This window comes from Neophocaena asiaeorientalis, unplaced genomic scaffold, assembly GCF_003031525.2.
Source record: "Neophocaena asiaeorientalis asiaeorientalis breed wild unplaced genomic scaffold, Neophocaena_asiaeorientalis_V1.1 scaffold429, whole genome shotgun sequence".
Taxonomy (NCBI): domain Eukaryota; kingdom Metazoa; phylum Chordata; class Mammalia; order Artiodactyla; family Phocoenidae; genus Neophocaena; species Neophocaena asiaeorientalis.
The window spans coordinates 61552-81154 of NW_020173550.1; the positions used below are offsets into that span (position 1 = coordinate 61552).

A 19603-nucleotide genomic window follows, 5' to 3' on the forward strand; every position below is an offset into this window, starting at 1 on the left:
TGTGGCAACCTGAAGTGGATTTCCCATGAAGCTAATGAAACTTAATTTCAAAGCTCCTCATTTAGCCCCCTCATGAGCCCTGGAAAAGAAGTCTTCCCATGGGTACATGTTTTTATAAAATTCATAAAAATAAGATATTATAATTGCAATAATTAAGACTATCTCTTTTCACTTTTACTTCCCCTCTGTCACACTCATCCCTCAGATGAGGTGATGTTGGAATGGCAATGGATAGCTCTGGGATCCAGCCAAGGGGAACTTGAATTAGGTATATATTTACATCGAATCTAGAGGGATATTTTGTGGTTCTTGGTCACTTTCATGTGTAGTTAAGTCACTGCTAACCATCACAGTAAGCATCTAGGCATAGTACTAAATAAAATATTGTTACCCCCATACAGACTTACCTGGCATAGTGACAAGAAAGTGTAGGGCCAGAGGTCATATCATGATATGGAGGTGTCTAGAGTATGGCACCAGAACTATTTGAGTAGTGGAGGAAAAGTAGGGTATAAAACATACAGAAACCTGTCTACAGAAATTATTTCACTCTTTAGCATGTTCACCCTAAAGTGATTCCCAATAAATCACACCGCTGTATAAGGTACTCTTGCTTCCAACCATGCTTTACCTATGGAAAAGGTAATGGGATATCATTTCTTTGATTAAGCTATAAGGTAAAGGTGATAGATGTTCCTCCCATGACTCTTGTTACATTATATATGATTATCTTAGCTGACTGAGCCAGAAATTCTCCTGCTGCCCTTGAAGAAGCAAATAGCCACGCTGTGAACTACTTTTGCAGAGAGTATGTGGCAGGGAATTGTGGGCAGCCTCTAGGACCTGAGGGTAGCCTCTGGTGGACAGCCAATGAGAAGTTGGGACCCTCAGTCATACAGATGCAAGGAAACAAATTCTGCCAACAACCTGATAGCCTGCAAGTGGATTTGTCCTTAGTCAAGCCTACAGAGAAGAGCACAGCCTGGCCAACATCTTGATTACAGCCTGCTGACACCCGAAACAGAAGACCCAGTCTCAAGCCTGGGCTCCACACCCACAGAAACTGTGAGATAAATGTGTGTTGTTTCAAATCACTATGCTTGTGGTAATTTATTATGCAACAGTGGAAAACTAATATACTTAGCATGTAAAATTGTAAGAAAAAGATTGGGTCCTCATCAAATCCTAGTTAAAATAAAAATTCTCTCCTTTCAGAAATATACTCAACAGTGCAGCATATACAATTATAAATGCCTACATTATTTTTTCTTTTTGACTGGAAATGTAAAATTTATCAGAATTCCTGTGTTTGTAGGGTACAAAACTGTAGCAGTACTAAAGCCAGTAAGTACATCTGTTTCATGCATCTCAATGTATGCGATTAAATGTTAGGATGTCATTACTTACAAAGAATTTTGAAATTGAAAGAAAAAATTTTAAACTATCACTATATAAAACATTATATTATAAAACATTGTTATACTAAGACATAATTAGGGAGTATGAAGCCAAAATAATTTACGGGAAAAAGTACTTTAGAGTTATGTCAAGCAGTTAATGCTTAAAATTATTACTTTTTTTTTTTTTTTAGATTTTGTGATGTTTGTAAAAACTTCAGGCCCCAGAAAACATGAATCCTTCTGATAGGAACTAAGCCTCTGCATTATTTCTAAGACCACCTCCCACTTTCCAAACTTATACACTAGTTCTGGTAAAAGGATTCAAATCTTATTTTCTTGCCAAATTCACTATCCCAGTGATCTCTTCAGAAAGCTAGACTTGCTAGAATGGGGTCCTGCCTTATTCCTGCCATTCTAATGCCTCCTCTCCATTAGAATGGGACTGAAGTCTGCTCCTAAACCAACTTTAACTAAGGAGAACATGCTATTTTATTTCACGCATCTCTGCTGCAAACTATATACTGGTCTGTGTACCAAAATCTCTAATGCTCCCTACTTTTACAGATTTTTAATTACTATGCTCCACCCACCTAATTGGATGTATCTTGCTGCACTCTCATCCACTGCCTTCTCTATTACTAGTTGATCTCTGCAACTAGTAATTATCTATCACTAAACATGCTGAATGTGTTCTACTTTCTAGGATGCACTTACCATATTCACTGATAGCTGGTTCCTCTACAACAATTACTTGCCCCAATAGATGTAGTTCCCAGGAATACCTTCACAAGGTCTCCAAGTCCATTGCAGATAACAATCCCATGACAATCTATTTGACAAAATGCAACCACTATCAGAATAGCACTGTCAAATTCAATAGAAAACAGATCCCAAAGAAATAGAAATGCAGAAGCTGACAAAGATTTATCAGAGGAGCGCTCTCTCAACTTCCCACTGTTAAACATTCCTAAACTATATCCTGTTCTCTGTGTTCTCCTATTACAATGGAAGACTTGTCCCTGCTCCTCTTAAAAGCCAATTCCTCTCCTTGTGTTGTGGATACCATTCTCTCTCACCTTTCAAGGACATCACTTCTTCGGATATCCCCTTGTCCTCCTATACCATCAATCTCCCCCTTTCTACTAAATCATTCCCACTGCTGTATGAAAATGCTTCTTATCTTGCATCTTAAAAAAAAATCCTCCTCAGCCATATACTCAATTTCAGCTTCACCTCCCACAATCCATTTCTCTACTCTCCCTCCCAGAAAACTTCTCAAGAGTTGTCCACACCTGATATAACTCCTCTTCCTTACTTCCCTTTTAATCTTCAACACCTGTCACCTTGTAGTCTGTCCTTACTACTCCAGTGAAACTCTAGTAAAGGTCACCAAAGATCACCCTACTATGAAAACTAATGGTGATTTCTCTGTTCTTGACTTACTGTAATTTTCATCAATATTCAAACAATTGTTCATTCTCTCTGTAAAGAGCTCAGGTGAAGGAGGACTGGGCCATATCTTGGAGAATACTGGAGTGGCAGGAGTTGAAAGAGAAAGCTTAATTTGGGAGAGAGCACAAGACAAAGAGGTGGGTTGGGAAATTGTCAAGCACCAGGGAGCTACATGGAAGCTTAATTGATGTCTGAAGGCCATCCCTCTCTCTTCAAGTGAGTAAATAATATTGCCATCACAGAGGAGCCCCATTGTTGTTTTTCTTATCACTATCTGGTGAATGGCCTTCCATTTTCAGATATCAGCACAATATCCCTTAGCCATTCATGAAAACAGTAATCATCCTAAAACAAGGCTGAACCCCCATCTGAATAACTATTCTGGGTAGAAATCCAATTTTCATCAGTCTAGTATATTTTTAATTCCACTGAAAAGAGCGGGTGGTAATTCCTTAACAAATTAAGAACAAAGCCCAGCATCAATACTTGAGTGGAACCGGACAGTGATGAATTCCTATACCAATTTGCTTCCCACTTGAGACACTCCTCTTAGCTCTGTGAAACCATCCCCTCCCAGTTTTTCTCCTATCTCACTAGGAGTTCTTTCTCAGTTTCATTTTTTCCTCTTTCTATTCTACCTAATGTTTATATGGGCTCAGATCTAGGGATTCTTGGTTTATCTGTCTACCCTCTCCCCCTTGGGGATATCACCCAGTACTGTGTGTGTGTGTGTGTATATATATATATATATATACACATATACAAACACATACACATGTACACATACATATTTATATATTATATATTATTAAATTTATATATTTAGCTCAGACTTCTTTAAGCTACAAGTTCATAGATCCAAATTTATACTTGATTCCTCTACATGCACATCTTAAACTCAATATATCTTTATTATGTTATAATGAACTCTTTATTTCTTCCCTAAATCACTTTCTCATTTATTCTTTCCATCTCAATGCTGGCACCAAAATATGCCTAACTTGTTCAAGCCAAAATCCAGGATTTATTCTTAATTTATCTCTCCATAGTATCTTATATCTAATCCATCAATAAGTTCAGTCTTCATAACATTTTCCAAATCTATTTCTATTGTCATTGACCTAGTCTAATCCAGCATCATCTCTCTCAACCTGATTAGAGCCACAAACTTCTCACCAAATTCCTCTTGCTCTGCTATAATCCATTCTCCACAATGCAACCAGAATGTTCGTTTTAAATATAATTAAAATGTCACTAGTCTGCTTACTCTCTAATGACTCCACATCCCACTTAAAACAAAATCCCAATTTCTTATCTTGGTGTTCTTGAGCAACTTTGAATGATCAATTCTGACTTCAGGCTGAGAAGCTGTGGGACATTGCCAATGTTAACTTTTTTCCTTCTTCAGTAAAAGGATGGAATTAGTATAATATCATCATTGTCCCTAAAGAGTGACACAGCAAGACCCACACTGTGGTTCAAGGAAATATATGTGTGTGTGTGTATAATATATTTTTTATATATTTATAATTTTGTATATATATTTACATGTATATGCTAAGAAAAATGAAATATGTAAAATTCTTTGAGATATTTCAGAGTGCAGATGTAATACAAGTTTGCTGCCTTAATGTTTCTATTCAGTAATGGAGAAAAATACTACCTTTATCAATTAGGATGTTTTAAGCTAGAAGAATGAGAAACCCAATTAAAAATGGCTTAAACAAAAAGAAACTATTTCACATATCAAGCATTCCAGAGCTTAGCTGACTCAGAGTTCCGGGAAATTTAGGATTTTGGCATATGCACTGTATCAGTTTTTTGATCTCAGGCTTGTCCATTTTGGCCAGGAAAAACCTGAAACGGCTGCAGGAGGCATCTCCTCACAGAGTAAGTCCAAAGACACAAAAGGGAATATTTCCATGATGTGTCTATTCTTATCAACAGGGAGAATCTTCTTCAGAAACCCATCCATAGGACTACCTCTCACTTATTATCCTGAACCGCCTAACATGTCAATGCCTAAACCAGTCAACTCTAAGGAGATTGGGATTTTGACTATTTTATTCCAATCATAACTCAGTATCTAGGGTTAGGGAGAAATCTAGCCTCCCATGAAGCTCATGGCAGCCTTATGTCTGAACAAAATTGATATTCTGTTAACAAAAGAAGAGAGATCTCTTACCAAGAAAGAAGGAGTATGATGTCTGTCAACCTGTCTTTCAGCAATTTAAATGACTAAAAAGAAGCTGTGATTAGATGTCATCAATGACCATAATTTCTGTTCAGTAGAAGTATTAAAAGTGATGGGAGCATCTCCCATTTTGAAGCAATCACCAGATCTATCCACGAAACTTGGTGGTAGGCAAATCTATTTCTTGCCTATTCCTTTCATCCAGAATTGCCCAACATTTGGAACTAAACATGAAATCTCACAAGCAGAGGGCTGAGGATTCATGCAGGTAATTTGCTGTTGTTGCCATTGTTACTTAATATTATCTTAATTGATAATAAAGAATCTTTAGAGTATGTTTATTCTAAACTTGTCATTTTACTAATTATTAAATCAGATATCTCTCTTCCTACCTTATTGGAGATGATAACCTGGACTCAATAACCTGGACTCAGTATCTATTCCCTCACCTTTGCTTCCTGTTTCTACCACCCTGCATTAAAGCATCCCTAATCACATTGGTGAGGTTAGTGTCCAGAATAGAAACAGCTACTGGGAACTCTATTTCCTGGAATATAAAATCCAGCATCCCACCCAAAGCCCAGTGATAAGAGGATTGTGAGAGATGACTCTTTCAATAGCTTCTTCAGTGAGAATAGTGTTGTCTAGTATGTCCCCACAAGAATGTTTATAGACCTACAACGAATTATAAGTGATGAAGGTCTCTCTAGAATGCCATCACTGGCAAAGATGTTGCAAATAGCTGTGCCTCTAGGCACTACACCATTGAAAAGGAAATCAGTGACCCAGTGTTGAACAGGATTCAGAAGCTAGCAGACCTGAGTGTAGGTTCAGGCTTTCTTGGATTTCTGCTGGTTGATTGTAAAGCCAGTTTCTATTTCTCATTCCTGCTGATAGTTGATTATAGGAACAGTTCTCCATTTACCCAGCTTCCTAGTTTTTCTTAGCTGTATCTGAAGTCTTCAACTTCATCTACTCTGGAGTATTACGATTGTGATTTTATATGAGATAATGGGGCTACCTATATATTAAGAAACCTTAATTACAAGCACTCAGTATACAATAACCTTAACCATATTATCAACAGTATTGTATTCTCCATCACTGCTTCCCTCAGATTTTATGATGCCTTGCACATTTATGTGACAGAATTCCATATTAACTTTTTCTCTATCTCCATACCTACCTCCTTCTGTCCACATATATCCCAGTTATCTTTGCTAGAAAAGTCAATCACAAACATTTTCTGTACCCAAAATTACTAATTCTTTTTCTATTACCTTGCAATGGTAAATATAAGGCATGTCTAAAGGCAGGATCCAGAGTATAAAATGACATCAGAGCCAAGAGGAATGGAACCGCAAATAAACTAAGCAACAGAAACAAAAGACTAACACAAATATCGGTGCAGTCCAGAACGCAGTAAGGAAAGCTGTACTGAAAGGAGGTTTAGAGGTAGCCCAAAGAATGAGTTAGAGGAAGCGAGTTAGAGCAGCGCAAAATTTGGTCCTAGGTCTAGCAGCGCACTGATCACCAGGGAACTTGTCAGAAATGCAAATTCTCAGCCCCTACCCAAGCATACTGAAGCATAAATGCTAGTGGGGGTCCAACAAGCTGCTTTAATAGGCAGGCCAGGAGATTCTGGTGTGTGCTGAAGTTTGATGCCTCCAGGCTAGAGGTGCTGGCTGCCAAACCAAAGATGAGAAAACAAGCTGAAGATGAGAAGGGAGATGATCTGAACATCGTTTCAGTCAAGAAAAAAGATGTGAAATTGGATAGTATAGTTTGAGTCTATGGTGAACAGTGACTGTGGCTGAATTCATCTTTGGAGTAGGGCTCTGAGCATCCTCTTTCATAAAGGGGTTGAGGTGCCTTTATCATCCAATTAGGGCACATCCAGATGCATTTACAGCATATTGCCTAGAAAGACACAAAAACATGAAGTCCCACTTAGGGATTTTCAGGTTTGTCATCTGTCTTCTACCAATATTAGAAGAAGGTTAAACTTAGGAGCATGATTTATTATATTTTATCTCTAGTCACTGTTGCATAATCAGTTAAATCAAACAATAAAGTGTCTTGAAAAATATATGTCAATCGTTAATCTACAATGACTTGTCTTTTTATTGCTCTATGGGCAATTTTTAAAAAATATTTCAGGAAAATGTGATATACATATATCCTAATTCATAGACCACTTATGATGATAATTATTCACACTTTGAAAAGGTTTATTTCCTTCACAAAGGAACTCCCTCTAGGTTCTTCTAAATAGTCTGTAATAATCAGCTTCAAGCCAGTTCAAATGTTATCGCAACATCTTTGGACAAAGAAGCCTGCTTCAAAACTCAGGAGGTTGGCTGCTTTCCAACCATGTTCATGAAGGCCTGACCTCAGTAGTACTTCCTATTCTTTATGACAGTCACAGAACAGGTATTCCAATTGTTGGGATCTGGGTATAATATACTAGAGAAATACTCAACAAGGGATGAAGCTAGTCATGGCTCTGTACCTGTAATGATGTGAATTTATCCAAGACATTTAAACTCTTTACCTCTTTGACTCATCCTCTATAAAGCAATAGGGTTGTATACTGAGGTGACTGCTAAATATCCTTTCTGTGCTAATAGTGAATAACTTAGGAGAATGAAGTGAAAAATGCATGTAAATAGCCTATGTAATTATAAAACACAATATAGATGTTGGTTATTATCTTTATAATTTATGATGTGAACTATTTAATTTGCAGAAATCCAATTTGTACATAAAATTTCAGGAAGATATTCATTACAATGTACACTTACATGATGATCAAGACAGGGCAATTCTAAATGTATTGTGGTATCCTGGATTGGATCCATACAGAAAAAAGAACATTAGTGAAAAACTGGTGAAATCCAGATAAAATATGTAGCTAGTTAATAGTATTGTACCAGTATTAATTTCTTAGTTTTGACAAATGGACCACGGTTATGTAAGATGTTATCGTTAGAGGAAGCTGAGTGAAGTATATACAGAAATTGTTTTACCTTTGCAAATTTTCTGTAAATCTAAAATTACCCAAAATAAAGATTTTAAAATAAAATTATTGTACCATGCCTTGAGAATGTAACTATGCATTCATACATACATACATATAAACACATGCAGCACAGAGACAACAGAAATGAAGGAAATCACAGAAATCAAGCCACCATATTTTTCAGCACTACACCAAAGCAACAAAAAAGGAGCTCTCTGGCGTTAGAAAAGTTTTCCTGAAACCTGTGAGAAAGTAAAAATGAGCTTGGACTAAGAAAGTAAAAATCTGCTTTGCCATTCATCAGGTATAGATAATAAACACAGATAAAGCCAGCTGTAAAGTTAACAGAAAATAGTATTTCTCCCAAGAACATGCTGTAGTGTCACCAAAAAAAACCCACTATGAGTAACTGCTGCTTTTTTTACTCACAGAGAACTCTTTTCTCTAAAATCATAGATTGTCAAAAAACTTGCTCTTTGAAATCTTTCATTAAGATTGAAATATCCCATTCTTGGCTAGATGATCTGAGTTATGTGATAGAGAAACAGCCTCTACTTCCAGAACTTCAGAAAAGGGGTTTGTGGACACATTCCTCACCTACTTCGACTCTGTAGCTACCAAAAAAACAGGGTCCATGTTACAGTCCAGACCTAAGGTAGGCCCCCTTACATACATCCTTCCTTTCTTTTGAGTCTATCAAAATACTACTTCGTTTTATTTCTCCTAAATTCTACACTTCCCCAAATTCCTATAATAAACCTACCTTTTCCTTTGATGAGGCATCCCATGGTGGGCTCCATGGAATGTGGCCTCCCTCCTTGCAATGAGCCAGAAACCTGACATTCTTGGAATACAGTTTTGTTTCTGATGGATGTAGTCTTATTGGACTAGGAAGCCCGCCTCATACTAAAAGTTAAAGAACAATAATTTCACATAAAACTGAGCTGCCAAAAAATATCAAGTTCAAATACTATACAAAATTATTATCAAAAAAGAGAGAATAGGGCTTCCCTGGTGGCGCAGTGGTTGAGAGTCCGCCTGCTGATGCAGGGGACACGGGTTCGTGCCCCGGTCGGGGAAGATCCCACGTGCCGCGGAGGGACTGGGGCCGTGAGCCATGGCCGCTGAGCCTGCGTGTCTGGAGCCTGTGCTCCGCAACGGGAGGGGCCGCAACAGTGAAAGGCCCGCGTACCGCAAAAAAAAAAAAAAAGAGAGCGAATAAGGAGTATAACATCATCATTACAGATAATGAAAGCATGCCCCAAAGATGTGTCACAAAATAGATCAAAACCGAAAGTTACTATTTTTAAACTAGCTAAATGACATTAAGAAAATGATACAAGGTATGAAAGAACAACATGATTCAGAATTAGAAAAACACAATTCTATGGAGGGAATCCTTTCACACTGTATACATATATCAGATCATCACATTGCACACTTTAAATATCTTACAATTTTATTTGTCAATTATATCTTGAAAAAGCTGGGAAGAAAATAGAAAAACTCAGAAGTTAAGGTGACAGAACTCAGGGGAATTAGTAATAAAGAATTAATTACACACAACAGATTATGATTTTCCGTAAAGAACCTGAACCAATCCTTAGGTCAATGTTTTTCTCATCATTTTCGTTGTCTGATGCTCATTCTCTAGTAATTCTCCAGGAAGGGCTCCTGAAAATGATAGTCTCATCAAATACTGATATCATATCAAGTGTTGATAGTAGTTTATACCCTTTGCACGTGAGAGTTAGTTTTGCTGGATATAAAATCCTTAGTGCATTCTTTGTCCCTTGAGTACCGAAAATATGTTGTTCCACTTTCTTCTGACAAAAGTTTCACTGTGAAAAGTCTAGTGATATTCCAATTTTCTTCCCCATTTTGCAAATGTAAGAATACATTTAAATCTGGGTATCTGTTATATTGTTTGTTTGAAATAATTCACACTATACTTCACCAAATCATGACCTCAGTTTTAAGAACACCATTATTTTCTGTACTGATAAAAAAGAAAAAAAATACATTGCAATTTCAAGGAAGTTAAAATGTGGAAAAATGTGGGTCTTAGATAATATTCAGTATATTCATTTTCTATTGCTGTATAACAACTTACTGTAAACATAGTGGCTTAAAACAACACAAATTTATTAGCTCACAGTTCTAAGGTCATAATTGTGGGCCCATCACAGCTGGGTTCTCTGCCCAGGGCCTCACAAAGTTGAAATCAAGGTACTAGCAGACCTGTTGTGATCTGGAACTTGGGGTTTTCTTCCAAGGTCATGTAGGTGTTGACCAAATTTAGTTCCTTGCAGCTGTAGGCCAAGGTCCCCTTCTCCTTATTGGCTGGAAGCTGGAGGCCACTGTAAGCCCCTAGAGGCCATTGCCATTCCTTTCTATGTGCCCCCTTCCCTTTTCGAAGCCAGCAATGGAGATTTTCCCTCCCATCAAATTCCTCCTCACACTCTGAATCTCCTCCAGGAAAAGACCAGTCTCTTTTAAAGGTAGAGAGGCAATTTACAAAAAAACAAACATACACCAGAAGGTGACAAATCTCAAAGAAGAAAAATTTTAAAGTGTACACTTGATTTTCCCTCAGTCTAGAATGCTCTTCTGCTAGATATTCATAGGACTCACATCACCTAGGTTTTTAGCTCAAATGTCACTTCTTCAAAGAGGCCACCTTTGACTACTATGTCTAAAATTGTCTCTCTCCTCCTCCCCAAGTCTCTTTTCTTCACCTTATAAAGTTTTCTTCATTGTATTTACTTTCTAATGTTATTTTTCATTTATTTTCCATTTTTTTGCCTTCCCACAATGAGACTGATGAAATCAGGGATCACTGTATCTCTATCACCTAATCGTCATCTAGTCATTAGGCCCTAATGTTTAACAGGCATTCAATAAATATTTAAGGAGGAAAGAAAAAGGGAAAAGAAATTAGGAGAGAAACTGGTGTTATTTGCGGAGCGAACCTTTCAAAGATATTTATATCTATTAATTTTAGAATAAAGAGAGAAGACAGGGGATTAGTCCAGTCCTAGAGCAGAACCTTGAAAGAATGGGACACAGACCAAGTTCATTTTCATGATTATGTAGAAAAGGTACACAATTTGATTGAGAGATCTGAATGATGGCATAGGTGAGCAATATGAAGTTTCCAGGTATTTGGAGATGTGCAAGTTGAAAACAGAATAGAGGCACAAAGGATAATGCCCTTTTGCCTGGACCCTTTCTCCACACCAGAATGGGAAGAAATTCTAAGTAAAAATATCATACATTACAGATGATATAAATACATAGTGTCAAAGTATTTGTCAGTTTTAAAAATCCTACAGACATTTCTCCAAACATACACTTATTTAGAATGAAAGATAAATCGTAATATTATTGAGTCACACTAATTCTTGTTGTTTTCCAAGAAAAGTGAAAGGGGAGTCAATGGAAAGGGAATGAGATGAGAGGTGCTTACACATATGTTCAGGTACTTAATCTGGCAAGTCACACCAACCGTAAATTTCTGTCCCTCACAAAGTGAAGGGGGCAACCTGGATGACATATGCCATTCACAGCTCATAAAATCACGATTCTATCAAATTTGTGACAGTGCTTGACACGTAGTAGACGTCCAAAATTATTTGTTAAACGTGTAACGTCTTAAAATGGAATCCCAGACTGGAAATCCGGAGCTACTTATAACTAGCCTTTGGGGTTTTTAAAAGTATAAAATGAAGGGGTTTCTTCTTCCTGCTATAAAACTCTTAAGGATTTTGCTATGCAATCCTATCACTTCGCTGGCCACTGGAATCCTCTGTGTTTGGTAGGTGACTCGTACCTTCAGTGTTTTGGTTCGGTTTACATCTGCCAGACGCCAGTCGCAACATTCCATTCCCTGCAATCACCTGCAGCAAAGCCCACTCCACGACCACACCCAAACCGGAAGCCAGGACGCCTCTGGGCTTGACGGGAAGGCGCCGCCGGGCTGCGCGCTCCCCCAGGCCCGCCCCCTCCGGTGACGTCACCGCCCGCCCCTTGACCTCACGGTCCTGCCCCCTTCCCTGCCTCCCAGTATCCAGCAGCGGCTGCGTGTCAGGAGGCGATGGAGGGCTCCCAGCCGGTGGCCGCACGTCAGGGGGAAGAGGCGTCATGCTCCTCCTGGGGGGCCGGCAGGTGAGAGGACGTGTGTGGGCGCGAAGAAGCAAGGCGTGGCGGGCAGGACCCAGAGCCCGGCTTTCTGCTTCTCCCCCTAAGGCGGGCAGGGAGTGCGCGAGAGGCCGCGGGGCTGGCCAGAGCCGGCCCTGGGCGGCTAGGGGAGCGCGCGGTGTGGGTGTGGCGGCGTGGGCTCCGGCCTCTGCGACTGCCGGCTTCGTTGAGGAAAAAGCCCACTTATCGCCCCTTTCAGCGCTTTCTCAGTTCTGGTTGGGGTCTGCCATTCCTCCTTCCTCCCAGTCGCCGGACGTGGAGGGGAGGGAGGGGCTCCGGCGGGGAGTTCTGGTCCGAGTCGCTCGGTGTGAGCTTCCCAGACCTGGTGCCGGACACCTTCCCTCCTTTCGATAAAGTGAAAGCTAAGCTCTGCTGTGCGCTGTCCTCCGCTGAGATCCTCCTTTGAAAACTATTACCAGAGGTAACTTGGTAATAATGAATCAGTGGTAGTCAGGACACTCTGAGGCCTCTGTTGACTGCACTTTAAAAAGAAAGAAAGAAAGAAAAAGAAATCCAGGAAAAAAACACGAGTTACCCATTCTTATTTCCCAGTTGGTGTTGAGGTTCACGTCTTTTCCATTCTGGCAAAAATAGAGGGGAAATGTGCGTGTAGTTCCTGTTTCAATGATTTCGTAATTAATAAAGCGGATAGTTACATTCTGCCCACTACCAGAATACAATATGCCAAAGATAAAAGTGGCGCAAATTTGATTTTGAGCTAATGTGAGTGTTCACAAACCTGTAGCATTTTCACCAGCTTCAGACTGAAGGGATGCTTTTTGGTACCATGGTATTGCCTGCCATTGCCAGCATTGCCAGATTTACTTGGGAGATATTATGTAATACAAACAAAACCTTCCCTTATTTAAAGCGTTTTTGATCGCCATGTAGACCTTATCATAAGAAGGATTTTTGAAATATTCCAGTAAGGCAGAACTTTCTGAAAAGTAGGTGCCAGTCGTATCGTTAAGTGACAGAACTGGTTAGAATGTAATGCTCTACTCATGTTTACTTAAGAGCTTTACCTACTAGACTACTGCCCTCCATGCAAGGAAGATAGCTAGTGAAAGTATACCAGGGATAAGAAAGCTGTAATAAAAATTTTTGTTACAGTGCCAGGGTATATTGTGTATTTGTGTGTTTTTATTAGCTAGAAGCTGATATCACTTGATCACCTAATCAATATTTGATAACAGAAATAGTCACATTTTGATATTATATTTTCAAATACTTTGGCTTGTATAGCAACACCAGGCCTAGAAAATAAGTTTCCAAAACTGGATTTTGTGCTATCACGTTGTTTGTAGAATCCTGTGATTGATAATTAGAGCTTCCCAAAACCTAGAATGGATCACACTTTTGCCAAGATGATACTGATCTTAGCTGTCACCGTGGCTCAGGCCCAAATGTCCCAGCTGGTTCCCTCTGGCCAGGAACTATTTCTGTTTCCCAGTGTTTACCTATTATCATTTTTCTTTCTGTGCCATGCTGTGAAAAAATTGGAATGAACTGTGGTAAATGATACATCACTTTGTGTCTTGTTACACTAGTATGTTTAACCTTTTTTTAATTTTAAAAATTCATTTAACATATTGTTTTTTTTAGTGCTTTCTTCATGCCTACTGTGAGAGGCAATAGGCAGTATAATGTGGTTGTCAGGAGCTAGACTGATTAGATTCAGGGCTCTGCCATTTACCTGCTCTGTGACCATGGGCATATTATTTAAGTTAATCTCTGTTAGTCTCAGGTTTTTTCCTCTGTTCAATGGAGACAGTAACAGTGTCTATCTCATAAAATTGTTGAAAGGGTTAACTGAGTTAGTACATCTAAAGCACTTAAAGCAGTGTGTGACACATGTTTGCTCTTGTTATTAAATGTCAGGTACTGTTTTAGGGATTTGGAATACGGTAGTGAATTCCTAATGGATCATATATTCTATAGGGGAAGGCAGATGATAGTTAATGAAAAAAATACATAATTAATGATTTGAAGAAAATACAGCAGGTTAACAAGTTAGGGAGCCACTTCGTTGATTGTGTTACTAGACCAAACTTGGTCTGCTTCCCCAATGCACACCAAAGCCAATCTCCTGGCACCAGGTAATGGTGAAGAAAAGTACAGTTTATTGCAGGGCCAAGCAAAGAGAATGGGCAGGCAGCTCATGCTCAGAAGACAGAAACTCCCCATTGGCTTTCAGGGAAGGGTTTTTAAAGACAGTCTGAAGGGAGAGGGTTGTGGGGTGTGTGATCCATGCTCAGTTCTCTGATTGCTTGATGGTGAGGTAACAAGGTAATGTTTTTGGAACCTCAGTCATCAACCTTCTGGTTCCAGTTGATCAGCAGTTCAGCACACAGTTAACTTCGTCCACCTGTGGGAGTTCTGGCATTTGCAAGACAACGAAAGGTCCTTGACTTGTTTTATGGCTAAACTGTTATTACTTTGACTGCTTTCCTTTGTTTCTACATTTTCTCATCTCTCTGATTAAATTTGCTGTTTGGAACTCGGGGAAAGCCTAGGAGGCTAAAACTTTTGTACAAACAAGCGGGGAGGGGAAATCTGTCCCATGGAAGGCCCCACAGTGTCCTGCTCAGTTTCAGTGGGGTGATCCCGAATGGTCTGTGATGTTTGTGAAGCAATATTTTAATAGAGGCTTAAATGGTAATAGTCAGTTTTTCAGAGATCTGAAGGAAGAACATTTGAAGCAAAGGGAATAGCAAGTGTAAAAACACTGAAGTGATAGCAAGCCTGGCTTTTTGAGAACCATCAAGTAGGCCAGTGTAGCTGAAGATAGTGAGCCAGAGGGAGAGGTGTGGGTGTTGAGGTTGGACAGGTAACTGGGAGACATACATAAAGGCCCTATTATGTATGCTAAGGTGTTTGAATTTTGTTCTAAGGGTAAAGAAAACTTACTGAAGGATAATTCTAAGTTAGGGAGTAATGTCTGACTACATTCTAAACGTTTTAGGCTGTTAGATGGAAAATTAATTAAAGGGAAGGGCAATAGAAATAGAATAGTTTAGGAGGCCTTTGAAGTAGTTCAGATGAGATATGATGATGGTTTGGCCTGAGATTGTATTGACTGAAATGGTGAGAAGTGATCAGATGTGAGATCCCTTTTGAAGGTAGAACTAACAGCACTCACAGATAGAGAAAATAAGGGAACAAGTAAAGATCCTTAGATTTTTGGCCAGAGCATGTGAGTAAATGGTGGCATCATTTGCTTGGTGGTCCCAAGTGAGTTGGGAAAGGCTGGGGAAGAATAGATTAAGCAAGGGAAATTGAATTCTATTTGAGGCTTGTTATGTTTTTTTTTGTTTTTTGTGGTATGCGGGCCTCTCACTGTTGTGGCCTCTCCCATTGCGGAGCACAGGCGCCAGACGCGCAGGCTCCGCGGCCATGGCTCATGGGCCTAGCCGCTCCACGGCATGTGGGATCTTCCCAGACCGGGGCACGAACCCGTGTCCCCTGCATCAGCAGGCGGACTCTCCACCACTGCGCCACCAGGGAAGCCCGAGGCTTGTTATGTTTGTGATACCAGTTAGACATCAGAATATTGTTCTGGCAGATGCATAAAATCTGGAGGGCAGAGGAAAGGTCAAACATGTAGAAATAAGCTTAGATATCATTATATGGTAAATTCCAAGTGTGTATATTATAGAAGGTTTATGGGACACTCAAATAAAATTGCTAAAATATAGATCCATCAGAATATATGTAGCATTGATAAACAACACGTGAGAATAAAACAACCATGGGCTCTAATTTTATAATACAGGGTAGGCAGTCAGTGAATTTAATCTTGATCTAGTTTTAAAATCTAAGTAAAGTGGTAAATAATAAAATATATACCTGGTTTGTAAAACCTGTTTTAGTAACTAGTGAATCTGATCCCATGTATAATTGAATATGAGTATTACAGAATATGAGTATTGAATAGCCATACTGGCCCTTATAAGTTATGTTTTCTTTTTTCAGTGTGAATACAAATTTGCCCAATATGCCAACAGAATCTGTGGAGATTGATGATGCATTATACAGGTAAGTACCTTATGGAAACTGAAACATTTTCCCCATTCATTGTTCTCCAGTAACAGAGTAGTTTTATTCAAAGACACCATTAGGCCTATGCAAAATTTTGTAATATATATTCTAAGAGTTCCACTCAAGTTAAAAATTCGGCTTTCTTTTTTTGTTTTTTCTTTTGTTTTTTTTACTGTAGGCTGAAAGCTTGAATAATATTTAAATCTTGGTTGCGTTAGGTTTAGATGATATGACTAAAAATGATTTTGCTATCCACTACAAAATATACCTCTTGTTTCTGGACAGGAGTACATATTTATGTTCTTGATAGTGCAGGAGTCTCATGAGAGACAATTCATTTCACTTTAGTTAGTTATACAGTAGCATCTAGAGACCATGTTAACTTCACTGTGATCTCATTAACAACATTGCATGTTTGCACTGTATAGACAGTGGAGAAGTATTTTGTGATTGAAGAGCTGTGATTTGAATGGAATTTAGTGGGACTTTTTTTACCATATTTTTTCATGAAATAAAAATACTTTTTTCAAAATTAAAGAAAAATTAAAAACACATAAATTGCTGTCATTTCTAGTAGATACTTTGAGATGTTTGCATGAAAGATAGTATACTCTCAGTTTAAAAGTTTTTAGATTTCCTCTATAAATAATCATGAAAAAATAAATTTTATGTAGGTAGAATTTGGAACAATAGGCTCATCATGTATTTTGGATTTTTCTATATTTTTTTATGTGGGATGCAGAGTCAATTTTGAGCAGTTTAGGAGGAGCTGGTACATACCACCTGGTATGTTGATTTCAAGTCACATTTTGCACTATACCTTGGAAGAAGAGATAAAGACTAACTTGATTTTGCTTACGTGAAAACTGTTTCACCATGTGGTCTCCTGACTATGATTATACCGCCGAAGTCATCTTAAATTTGGACTCTTCATCTGTAATTACGATGTTCTTAATGTCCTTCTGATCATATTCTTGGGAAAACAAATGGCAGCTCCTTGAGATAGCATTAGCTAATTTTTTTCATTATTTGTTACAGTCCTTGTGAAACATTTTTATATCCCTCCAATCCTATAATGGCTGATTAATGAACATAATTTTCAGTAAACCGGAGATTAAATTTTCCATTTGCAAAGCTAGGTAAGTAGGCTTACAGTTCGCTTGTAGTCAGTTTGCTGGACTGAAAGTTATACAGCAATTTAGGTATCATATATAGCAGTTCATATAGGATCAGGTATTGCTGGATCATAAGGTAGTTCTATTTTTAATTTTTTAAGGAACCTCCATACTGTTTTCCATTGCATCTGGACCATTTTACATTCCCACCAACAATGCACAAGAATTCCAGTTTCTCCACATTCTCACCAACACTTGTTATTTTCTCGGGTTTTATTCTTGTTTTATTATAGCCATCCTTACAGGTGTGAGGTGCTGTCTCGTGTTTTTGCATTTCCCTGATGATATGTGATGTTGAGCACCTTTTCATATTCTTGTTCGCTATTTGTGTGTTGTTGTTGGAGAAATGTCTAGTCCTTGCCCATTTTTTAATTAGGTTATAGGCAGGGTGGGGGGGGTGCTATTCAGTTGTAGTTTCTTATATATTTTAGACATTAAACCCCTTATCAGATACCTGGTTTGCAAATATTTTCTCGCATTCCATAGTTTGCGTTTTCATTTTGCTGATTGTTTGCTTCACTATGCAGAAGATTTTGAGTCTGCGGTAGTCTCACTTGTCTGTTTTTGCTTTTATTGCTGTGCTTTTGGTGTCATATCCAGGAAATCCTTGCCAAAACCAATGCTGAGAAGTTTCCCTCCTGTGTTTTCTTCTAGAAGTTTTATAGTTTCAGGTCTTTTGTCTAAGTTTTTAATCCATTTTGAGTTGATTTTGTGGATGGTATAAGGTAGAGGTCTAAATTCTAATCTTTTCATCTTTTGTTTTGGAAATCCAATTTTCCCAATGCTATTTGTTAGTCCAAACCTACCTTTTCCTCTGAGTACACTGGCCATACTAGACTACTTCTTACTATAGTTTATGCGTTTACACCTGTTGTCTTTTCTTTTTAGTTTATTTTTGGCTGGGTTGGGTCTTCATTGCTGCACAAGGGCTTTCTCTAGTTGCGGTGAGTGGGGGCTACTCTTATTGCAGTGCGTGGGCTTTTTATTGCGGTGGCTTCTCTTGTTGTGGAAAACGGGCTCTAGGCGCACATGCTTCAGTAATTGTGGCGCATGGGCCCAGTTGCTCCGCAGCATGTGGGATCTTCCTGGACCAGGGCTCGAACCCATGCCCCTACAGTGGCAGGCAGATTCCCAACCACTGCACCACCAGGGAAGTCCCCAAGGTCAATACTTTAAATACTATTTATTTATTCCTAAATATTGTCATTGAAATTTGTTTAATATTTACTAGGTATACAAGTTTTTCCCAGATATGAATAATTGAATCTCAGGTTATAATTATTTGTAAACATTTAGGCTTTCCTACGAAACTGAAACTCTGTAAAATCTACAAATCTTGAATGTTAACTAAGTCTGATATTTGTACATATATTTAGGTAGGAAATATTTTTAGGGCAGTTTCAATACCTACTTTAACAAAGTGGCTTGTTAAATATATTTCACTTTTTTCTTATTACTCAATCTTAAATTACCTCATAGTTACTGATCAACTAAACCTGAAATTATTCTCAGAATCTAAAGATTTCTTTTTTGGGGTGGGGGAGCACTTCTGACAGCATTCTGGGCCCCATCTCTATTTAATTTTGCATCTTTATTGCCAGCAAATTGCTGGGTGAGTTAGACAGCTAGTTAGACTTGAGCCAGTTCTGTAGATCTGCCCATTTCTTTTCCTCTGAAGATATGCCTGAGCCTGCTAATCCCAAGATTTATCTAAAGAAATGAATGAGTCCTAATTTAGGACTAAAGCCTTGGTTTTCTAACTCTGCTTTTACCAAAGAACTCTCTGTTGGAGGTAATTAAAACTAATTCAGTTAGTGATACTTTGCTGTCTCTTTTTTTATGTTCCTTGCATATAGGTTCCTGTGTAAAGATCACTATATGAACAGGGTGTGAATATCAGAGCAGCACCAGGGCATTCTTAGCTTTCTGGATTAATACAGTCATAATAGTATCAAAACTGTGTGTGTTCTAGTGTAATACTAGAGGAAACTTCTCTGGCTTTTGAGATAACAGTTTTTCTGGATTTGCTTCTACTCGACTTCTTTCTGAGACTTTTCTTAGTCTGCTCTTGCTTTGCCTGCACCATAAATGCCAGGTTCCAACTTGAGGATTTTTGTCT

General features: G+C 38.6%; 1 protein-coding gene and 1 long non-coding RNA gene across 3 annotated transcripts in view; one reads left to right on the forward strand and one right to left on the reverse strand.

Annotated features, from left to right (window-relative positions):
* The window catches only part of LOC112401457 (uncharacterized), a 17062-nt gene extending 5075 nt beyond the window's left edge, over window positions 1-11987 (reverse strand). The window contains exon 1 of the long non-coding RNA XR_003003582.1: window positions 11901-11987. This is a non-coding gene — a long non-coding RNA (uncharacterized LOC112401457). The remainder of the gene's footprint in view (window positions 1-11900) is intronic.
* A 177-nt stretch (window positions 11988-12164) lies between these two features.
* Window positions 12165-19603, forward strand: part of UBA6 (ubiquitin like modifier activating enzyme 6) — a 79806-nt gene continuing 72367 nt past the window's right edge. For both annotated transcript variants that reach the window (XM_024747676.1, XM_024747677.1), the window contains exons 1-2: window positions 12165-12235; window positions 16244-16306. In XM_024747676.1, the coding sequence (XP_024603444.1) occupies window positions 12165-12235; window positions 16244-16306 (134 nt within the window). The remainder of the gene's footprint in view (window positions 12236-16243; window positions 16307-19603) is intronic.